General features: G+C 38.9%; 1 protein-coding gene across 1 annotated transcript in view; it reads left to right on the plus strand.

Moving 5' to 3' along the window:
• SMARCA1 (SNF2 related chromatin remodeling ATPase 1) overlaps nucleotides 1-9,284 on the plus strand; it is a 42,723-nt gene extending 33,439 nt beyond the window's left edge. The window contains exons 23-24 of the mRNA XM_026674647.2: nucleotides 6,460-6,570; nucleotides 8,798-9,284. Coding sequence (XP_026530432.1) covers nucleotides 6,460-6,570; nucleotides 8,798-8,869 — 183 coding nt within the window. The 3' untranslated portion in view covers nucleotides 8,870-9,284. The remainder of the gene's footprint in view (nucleotides 1-6,459; nucleotides 6,571-8,797) is intronic.
• The last annotated feature ends 1,329 nt before the right edge of the window (nucleotides 9,285-10,613 follow it).

The raw sequence follows: 10,613 nt of genomic DNA on the forward strand, positions 1-10,613 counted from the left end.
TACTGGAACTAGTAAAGAACTAGAATTGGCGTCTGTTTTATGACACTGAAACTTAAAAGAAATTCGCCTGTTGTAATGCCAAGATACCTGTGATTTGTTTAGATGAATAGTCTGGGGTTACTGTCTAGATAATGTCCACACTGGAATATTTGTAAAACTCCATTGGAGATATCGGGATCATTTTAGACAATCTACCTGTGCTTTACATTGATTGTCTTCTTAAATTCTACCTGAAGTGAAGAGAAATTTTCCTTGCAAAAACAAATGTACAATTGTTTGACTTTGGGCAGATAAAATGAAATGACATATTAAATTTTAATTGCAGAGGATATCATTGCTAAATTGTCTCTGCAGTGTATCACTTCTGAACCTCAGCATGAATTTCTAGAACTATTTTCTTTAGCATAAAATGAACCAGACACAACAAATGTGAGTTCCTTTGGGGAATATTCAGATTTAATGGCAAATCCCAATGCTTCCATAAGCGACCAATACTAAGCAAATATATGCTACTCTCTAGCTTATGTAAAAGAATATCTCATTTTCTATAATTAGCTGCTTCAGCTTTCCACATCTTGGTGTTTTCTGCATACAGTTACAATTCCCCCACCCCCCTTTTTTGTCATAAACACACAAACACACGTTATTGGGTAAGGCAGATGTTGAAGAACAAAAAGTGTTAACTAACATGCCCAAGAAGTTGGAACAACATAGTTAAAAAAGCCTATAAAATTAGCAAGGATAAATGGTTAGAGAGAGGACTTGAAGAAAGTGGGTAAAGGGGTTTATTTCCACTTTCTTAACATGAGGACCTGGCTTCATCTAGTAAAATGCACTGGTGGAGAATTCAGGACAGGTAGAGTAAGCTCTTGGTATACCATTAAGTTATTCCTTGGTATACCAGGAATTTGTTGACACAAGGTATAATGATAAGACACTAGTTTAGATCAGCCTTCTCCATATGTCCCCTCCAGATGTGTGGGTGCTGCAATTCCTTGACTTCCCAACCATATTGGATCCATGACATCTGGAGGATGCATGTTGTAGAACAGGGGTGTCAAACTCAAGGCCCATGTGCCGAGATGCTTAGATCTGGCCCGTGGGGGCCACCTTGGAAACAATAAAGGACCAGCCCTCTGTGCCTCTGCCAGCAAAACCCCTGTGCCTCTGCACATGCCCCCCCCCGCTCCATTTTCGCTGGCAGAAGGCTAGCAAAACAAACTAAAAACAAAACTAGAGGATAAATGTTTCCCCTTTTGCAATTGAGCATGCAAGAAGGGACAGGAAAGGAGAAAGGGAAAGAGGAAAGATAAAGAAAAAGAAGGAAAGATGGGAAGACAGCAAAGAAGGAAGGAAAGGAAGGAAGAGGGAAGGAAGGAAGGATATTATAATGAGAGTGAGGAAGGGTCTGAGGGAAGTCCTGCCTTAACACTTGGCCACCACAGGTGATGTCAAACTGGCCATGCTCACCCTGGCCATGCCTACCCCTCTGCCCCGCTGAGGTCAAACCCAACCTTGATGTGGCCCTCAATGAAATAGAGTTTGACACCCCTGTTGTAGAAGATTGCATCAGCCATTTTCATAGAGGAGCAGTGGTGTTACTTCCAGGCTCAATATATCTCTGAATGCCAATTGCTCAAAAGTGACAATGGAGTGGAAAATGTTCTACTTACAGGCTTCCTAGGAGAAACTGAGGGCTAATGTGGTGAGCATCTAAAACAGGTGAATCCTTAATGTGAGCCAGCGAGTCTCTTTTTATACCCAGCCATCAATTCTATTCACTTACTGGGTCCATTCTTGAACCTTCTCAAAACATTTTTAGTCTGTGCTTCTATCAGGTGTGTGCCTGAAAATCCAACATTTTGGACAAAAGTGAAACTTTTTCTGTAGAATTCTTAGTTACATGAAATCATTTGTTACCTCAAAAGGATAAGAGTAAGCATTTTGCATCTGCATCCGTGCTTAAACATGCAAAAGGGGGGGGAAAAAGCAAATACAATACGTTTCTGCATTTTGCTTGGGAGATCTTCATTATGTTTCGATGGCCACAAGATGTCTCTCTGGTTCTAGCTAAATTAGCTGATTTGCCTCCCTGCGGCTCATCAGTTCTGCTTTCATTTGAAAAATTATTTTTCAGAAAACCCATATGATTCTACAGCAAGTCTTATTTTCTTGCAAGCATACAGCTCACACAGTATGAATCCGTAAGTGGCACGATCATTTCTATAAGACTCCCGTTTCTTCTTCTTCTTCCCCAAACTTCACCTTTAGATGCTCTGCTTTGGTACCAGCCTTTCTTCTTAGTGACCGTGATAAAGATGGGATCGTTAAACACCACTGATTTGCAGATCTGTTCTTTTCAGGGCACGATGCTTACCTGTTCCCAATGTACGTTTTATTAGTCTAGGTTCGTTGGCGTATGTATTCTGTACTGAGCTAGTCAATATACTGTATCATTTTTCATCATTAACATATATGCTTCATGGTCTATATCAGTGAAAAACAACATTTCTTCCTTTTAGGACACAGACAAGTTTTCCTGCCCCTCATAGAGGAGATTTCATATTTTGACAATTTCTTTATGATCAAAAAATAGTCACAGACGTCATTCTAGAGGTCTTGTAATGGAGAGAGATGCTGATAATATGTGTAACACCAGCACTTCGTTCCTGTACTTCCTTCTGTTCCAAATGATGGCTGTGTTGCAGTAACTACTCTTATTTAGAAAACGATCTGGAAACCTAGAACAGTGGTCTCCAACCTTGGCAACTTTAAGACTTGTGGACTTCAACTCCCAGAATTCCTCAGTCAGCTTTGCTTTGCTGGCTGAGGAATTCTGGGAGTTGAAGTCCACAAGTCTTAAAGTTTGTCAAGGTTGGAGACCCCTGCCCTAGAAAACTTCACACTCTAAGGTTACTACTTATAGAAATGGAATATTGGCAAGAAAAAGATCTAAGGCATCTAGTAATGCTACATGATTTGAATGTCAAAATGTATGGCAAACATTTTACAGGAAGTTTCATGGAATAATTAAAAGCTCCTAGCGCTGATTATAAAGGGCCCTTGTGAACAAGCACAGTTCTCTGTTCTTATAGGGGATGCGAGTATGATCTTTAGAATTTGGGGCAGCATGGATAAGGAAGCAAAACACTTAATATGCCTTGTACGTGTGAAGAGCTAGCATAGTCACAAATAATATCTAAATTCAGGTCTAAAGTCGATACTACAGCAAAATACTGCTAATGTTTCTCTGCTAATTTGCAGAGTTGGTATTGTGCTCAGTGCCTCCCCTAAATACATTTTCCAAAGCAGGGGATGTAGCTTGGCAGAAGTACCAGCCAATATTTATTGATCTAATATTCCTATTACAATGTTGGTCTGAATGGCACTGATAACTTCCAGTAAATCCTTATGTCTCCATTGCCCTTATGCATCCCTGGCCAAGCAATGCTCACGTTAGTGTAGAAATATGAGAAGGAAGGGGCTCTTGGAAAACCTTCAAATTTTGAAAGAATTCAGAGTAAAGATGTTTCATACTCATATAGGCTTGGAATACTTCCAAAATACTCAAGGTATTTTTTATTTTCATGATTCAGTTTTGAGGTTGGTTTGCAACATAAGGAAGTCATAATCTCACCGGTCTTCTGCTATTGCCATATTTGAACAAGGAAACAATTCCCAGCGTAGTGTGTTAAATGAGTGGGAAGATAAACAGCTGGTATTGTGCATTCCTCCATAACTAGGGAACATTTTTAAATAATCTAAAAAATACTTTGAAATGTTTTTGGGTTGCGCATAAAAAACTGGAAGAAGCTCAGATAACAGAAATTCTTTGGGAATCTGGGGACTGTTTTCATTCCAGACAGTTTTGAGAGGGGTCAAATTGTTTTTCTTTCCTGTGGCCTTTTTTTTTTTTTTTTTTTTTTGTCAAAATGGCACCCCATGAGAAGAAGGGTAGCTGTATTTTAACACACTTGGTCTTGTTTCATCCTGATCTTAATTTTGGGACAATTCGTCTTATAGTGAATACAAGCCCCAAATTTAACAACTCTTAGTAGAGGCTTATTCACAGAGAACTTAAATGCTAGGCAGTGTAGTTTTGGTAGGATACCTGGAGATGGCAGGACTTTTACCCGTTTCCTTCCATTATGTAGCTTGTGGGTCTTATGGAGGAGTAATTTCATTTTTTGAATGGCTTTTGTTGCCCTCAAATGAGAGCATCACTTCAGTGAAATATTATTTGCTATCATAATTAAGCATATTGAGACCATATTCCAAGCCAAAAAAGATTTATAATAAGATTGATGTGTTTGGTGTTAAAATCACGAGCGGTGTTTATAGCGCTCACGTATCCAAATTTTAGACGTATTTTAAATAACACAATCTGTTTCTCTATATAAAATGGTTGATTAGCAGAGAGTACAGGAAATTTTATTGTATGGTTGTGAGGCTTAGGAAGGGATGTTTCAGTGGAGAAAACACTGCTGCAGTTAATTGAACCAACTCATCTTCTCCCTTCCTGGTTGTGAAGTGTATGGAATGGTCAACTAAAAATACTTTTCAAAATATTTTTTGACAACATTTCCATCTGTCAATTATAAATGGATCCTGCTTGGATCCTCACATACACTACAATGGTACAGTTCTTGAAAAGAAATTCATGCATATGAAGGCCCACACAAGCTAAAGAACTGGCAGCTGGGGCTTCATATTTTTCTATGTATAATAAATAATTTATTTCACTTGTGGCTCATAACAATCAAGTTACAGTAAAATCAATAAAATAGAAGGATAAAAAATGGCAAAGGGGATGAAGTGAGGGGTCAGACAGACCGAAACTTTATTTATTTTGATTATTGGCCAATAAAAGTTGAATAAAACAAGCAGCACAAAACTATCCTCTAACAAGAACTATTGGCAACCATTTGTGGGCGAAGCTTACACATAATAAATGAATTTATCGTGATTGTTTTAACAGTCATGCAGATAAAAATTATCAGAGTGCCACATAAATTTAAATACAAGAGCAATAATCAACTGTTGGCAAATATTCCTGCAGAACTGGCAATACAGAAGAACATGAGCTGTGGTCACAGGAGAAGTGAGAGGCTCTTATCAAGGTCTTTATCAAGGAATTTCTATGTCCAGTGCATGGTTTTAAGAATTATGCCTATGCTACCCAATTTAGAGAACTCTTTCAGAATCAAGAGCCATGGTGGCGTAGTGGTTAGAATGCAGTACTGCAGGCTACTTCTACTGACTGTCAGCTGCCAGCAGTTCAGCAGCTCGATCCTGACCGGCTCAAGGTGGACTCAGCCTTCCATCCTTCTGAGGTTGGTCAAATGAGGTCCCAGATTGTTGGGGGCAAAATGCTGACTGTAAACAGCTTAGAAGGGGCTGTAGAGCACTGTGAAGCAGTATATAAGTCTAAGTGCTCTTGCTATCATAGAATCAGAGGGCTGGAAGGGACCTTGGAGGTCATCTACTCCAACCCCCTCCCCAAAGAAGAAGTCTTATGCTATCCTGGACAAATGGTTGTCCCATCTTTTCTTGAAAACGTCCGGTGATGGAGCACCTACAACTCCGGGAGTCAAGCTGTTCCCTTGGTTAATTTTTCTCACTATCAAGAAATTCCTCCTTTTTCCAGGTTGGATCTCCCTCTGATGAGCTTCAACCTGTCCTGCCTTCAGGTGCTATGGAGAATAAAATAAACCGATAAAAGAAGGGCTCTTGATTCTTTGCTATTTATGGTTTTAGGGAATGTACAGTTCTATGAAACATCGAACTGAAAAGCAAAATAGGGCAATGTAAGAAAAGCAAAGAATTTTTCTTGAGAAGGATTCTCTTACGCACCTTTGTATATGACAAAGCAAATCTCGCCAAACCTACTTTAGATTAAAGTTGTGTTTATCTTAAAGTGGCCAGTTGTTTCCAGAAAACCAGTCTACCTGTATAAAGGATTGCAGAGTGCTTAGGATTCTGTTTGCAGCTGTCTCTTTTCCTGGGGTCTTAATGGCTGCCTTTTGGAACTGCTGCATGATCCCAGGGAATGGTGTGGCTCTACATACAGAGATGCAGTTTGGTATCATGTTCACACTCTTGTGTACTCCAGAGGGCTTTTCTGGAATTGGATTCAAAGTGCAGTTCAGCTCTACACTTAAAGTAGTCATTCCACAATCTCATAGGGCATAATGAGGGCTTTGGCCCACCTCCTCTCCAATCCTTTGGATAAAAACTACTTTAGAGTGTGTCCTGCTGCTAAAGTCAACAAACATAAAAGCTACGTTGCCAGCATGAAGCACATTTTAATAAGATTTCTTGGCTTTGTTTCAGCCTTTCAGTGTGCATGAATTATCCGCGCCTTCTAGCCTGGTCACCTTGCCTTTTAAAATGTTTCTACTCAACTTCCTTTGGTTAAAGTGCTGCAGAATTTGATATTTCCTTTTGAATCTTACACAGGAACTCCAGAGACGGTGTAATACACTCATATCACTCATTGAAAAGGAAAATATGGAAATTGAGGAAAAAGAGAAAGCTGAAAAGAAGAAGCGGGGAACCAAGACACCAGTGGTAATTAATATCTTCTCGTCGCATTTATTTATTTTTTACATTTAAAACGTGTTCCATTTCCTTCGGTGAAGAAGCTTTGAAACAGAAATGAAAATAAATGTTCAAATTCAGTCAAAAAACATAAACCAGTATAACTCAATAACAATTCAAAAATCATTGGCGAATAAGGGAAAAATCTTGCAGCTGGAGGGAAAAAAAAGTATACTTCTAGAATGAAAGAAAGGAGAAAAATAAACGAAACAGCTGCCAAGATCTCTTTTTTTAAAAGTAGAGAATTGTTGGCTTTCCAAATATTAGATTATAAGTTATGTCTTTTCCAGTAGTGGGTGTTCAGGGACTCCTGAGAGATTGTGCAAGGCCATTGCATTTTGACTCTTCTACTAGTGGGGAGATTCACATTAAAGATACTAGTATCTAAAACTCAAATTTCTGTGGTTAGGAAAAAAAATGAGTAAGAATTCATAAAGGAGGAATCTCTAAGGGATAAGGATCATAGGCTCTGAGGGGTTTTATGAGTTAATTTCTTGGATAGTTTGCATAGAATGTACTGGTTAAAATGTGATGCGTTGCAGTTGTGAATGAATTCAAAATCTTTAAATACACAGTGGCAACAGAATTCATGAATTGGAGTCTTTATAAAGTTAAGACTGACTCCTAGAACTGCAGGGGTGAGAGAAAGTTGGGGAACCTTTCGAGACTATCCATAATCTTACTGTAATGTGTTTAGAGCTTCATTGAGTAGATAAAATGATTCTGGTTAAACAGTAGCCCAAATGCATTGTTTACCATTTTCTATTGGAAAAAGGCATATTGATTAGTTACAATTAGTTACAGAAAGGAAAAGACCTTGGAGATCTTCTAATAGTCCGACTCCCTGCTCAGGCAGGAGATCCTATACTATTTCTGAGAAGTGGCTGTCCAGTCTTTTCTTAAAATACCTCCAGTGAAGAAGTACCTACAACTTCTGAAGGCCAGCTGTTCCACTGGTCAATTGTTCTCACTATTAGGAAGTTTCTCCTTAATTTTAGGTTACTTCTCTCCTTGATTCGTTTCCACCGAGTATAAGAAGGGTGGGGGGAGGTTCAACACAACCAGACTTCTAAGATAGCAGTATAGCAATAGCATTTAGACTTGCATACCACTTCACAGTGCTTTACAGCCCTCTCTACAGAATCAGCCTATTGCCCCCAACAATCTGGGGTCCTCATTTTACACACCTCGGAAGGCTGGAAGGATGGGTCAATCTTGAGCTGGTCAGGATCGAACTGCTGGCAATTGGCAGAATTAGTCTGCAATACTGCATTCTAACCATTGCACTACTATGATTCTTATATAGCAACAGCACTTAGACTTATATACCACTTCACAGTGTTTTACAGCCCTCTCTGAGTGGTTTATAGAGTCAGCCTATTGCCCCCAACAATCTGGGTCCTCATTTTACCCACCTCGGAAGGATGGGAAGGTAAATCAATCTTGAGCCAATGAGAATCAAACTGCTGGCAATCGGCAGTTAGCAGACTCAACCTTGAGCCAGTCAGGATCGAACCTGCCAGGCACTTGGCAGAATTAGTCTGCAATTCTGCATTCTAACCACTGCACCACCTAAGATGCTGTTCTTTGAGCCAATCTCAAAAAAAAACATTTTAGCCTTCCTGTGGAGTTGATTTCCTGGTTAGTATACCTACTGGGCCTGATATCATGATCCACATTCTCTGCCTCTGTTATGAAAGGCAGCCACCAGTCGTGGCAACCAACGTTATAGGTTCATAGCCCTTCAAAGTCAGGCAGGGTTATTGTTTAATTGATTGGAACATCTGACTCAGCTTCCCTCTTTAAAAGAGCTGATTTTTTGGGGGGGATAGGTTCTCAGTTTTCTCAGCAAAGTCACTGAATTTGATTAATGAGTTTAATAAAAACACGACATACCAGTTTGTTTCAGGTGTGTGTCCGTTTAACTCAAATCGCTATGTATTAGTAGAACTCATTTGAAGTTCTGACCACATCGGAGGTCACGGACAGTTTTGCAAGATTCCACCTAGTTTTAAAAGGTTTGCAAATTTTCTCTCAGCACTGTGTGTCTTTTCAAAGGCCCTGTTTGTATATGGATGGATGAAAGGTAGTTCTTTGTTACCTTCAGCTGGCAACATAATGGCCTATTCAATTTCATTACGTTTCTAAAATACCATGTGATTAATGAAAATGACATTTTCTTTTCCCCCCCCTTTAGTCTCAAAAAAGAAAAGCCGAAGCTGCTACAGAAAACTCTGGAAAAAAAGATGCCAAGAAAGCAAAGACGTAAAACAGAGAAACAGTCTCCAACTGGAAAAAAAAATATATTTTCCTCTCTAACCCATGTTTTTGATGCTGTCTGTGTATTCCTAGTACTGTCCCCCTCAATTCCTCGTGGTTTTAATTTTTTTGCAAATCTGTATTTTTTACAATGCCTTCCTTTACCTATTGAGTAGTTTAATATTTTATGCATTCCAATATTTTTGTGCACTTGTACTTTGTGATATTTCTCATGCCTTCAGCAAAATTTACTCGGTTCTTGTTCCTCTAAAGATTGTGCTGAGTTTTTTTAGCTTTCATGTTTTATATGCTGCTGCTTTCACACAAACGAACTTCCCCATTGATTCTGTAGTTGTATTATTGTTTGCTACTTTATATAATTGTGGAGAACTAAATGGAATTAAAATAGCCTGAGGTGAAAGACACATTTAATGTTGTCTGCTCATTTTCAATTCTTTTTCAGCTACAGCTTTTGATATTTTAAAAGAGCAGTTAAAGAATTGTCTGCAAGGATATCAAAAACTTTTAATTTTAATTTTTAATTTTAATTTTAAAAAGTTTAAATTTTTGAAAAGGCAACTGAACTGATTTTATTGAGGAGGAAGAAGACGACAATGACGTTTTGCTTCCTATCCTGGCAGGTTCATCAGTTGTATTGGATGGTGTGGGAGATGGAAGGACAGTTATTGACAGTTGAGATTAATTGGGGCAGGAGGGAATGATAAGTTCTGACAGGATGGTGGTTGGGGGAATGGAAAGTTGTTTTCTTTGAAGACAACACTCTCTGAGAGCCATTATGATTACTTGGCGTCAGCAGAATCAGAGGCATGGAATCTTCTTGGAACAACCAACAGAAACATCTTTTTCTTCTTCAAATTTTTTTTTAGTCCAGTTGCCTTTTTAAAAATAAACACCACTTTAGATACAACTGTGACCTGGATGACTTGAGAATTTTCATTGACATTGGCAGGTATGTTCTTGCATCATTCTTCCATTTTTGGAAGGGAAGGAGATTTATTTGCAGACTATCAGTCTTGTCCTTTTCTTGCTATGATGTTATTTTCCATCCTGCTATTTTCTTGATGTCTTACATTGAAAGGCAAAGTATATGCTCTGTTAGGTATTCACATAAGAAATATTCTTCGCCTATACTCAGATTTCTCCACTTGCATGTTATTTGAAGTCTTGGATGCCCATATATGGTAGCTGTAGCGGAGAATAAGCATAGCTCAAGTTGAAATGTTGTGATCTTGGTGTTTGTTGTGGGCGTGGAGCTTCTCAGTGTAAAGGTTTTCAAGCTGCATAGTACATGTCAATTATCATGACTGTAAGTCATGTAGGATGCCTACATTTATCTATGCTGTTCAGAGATAAAGCATCAGTTATGTAGAACATTCTAATTTGGTTGTAAAATTGAGAAGTTAGAGAATGAAGAGAGTTCTGGTTATACACTATATGAAGAGTTCTAGTCCTGCCTTAGGCACGAAAGCCAACTAGGTGACTTTGGGCCAGTCATCAGAAGATTCTGAATCTCACCTTGTCCACGAAGGCCAGTTGGGTGATCTTGGACCAGTCATTCTCTCTTAGCCTAACTCATTTCACATAGTGGTTATTGTAGGGAATATCAACATTGAACTGAACCTGGCAGAAGCCATTTTCTTGTTCATCGTTGCCACACAGTACATGATGGAAGGAGGAGGTTGGAATGCAACACAGAGCTTTCTTGTGGTAACCAAGGTCATCTCCCTAGGTTA

This window comes from Notechis scutatus, chromosome 10, assembly GCF_049901735.1.
Source record: "Notechis scutatus isolate UNSWTSFEM ecotype Mainland chromosome 10, rNotScu1.2, whole genome shotgun sequence".
In the NCBI taxonomy this organism is placed as follows: domain Eukaryota; kingdom Metazoa; phylum Chordata; class Lepidosauria; order Squamata; family Elapidae; genus Notechis; species Notechis scutatus.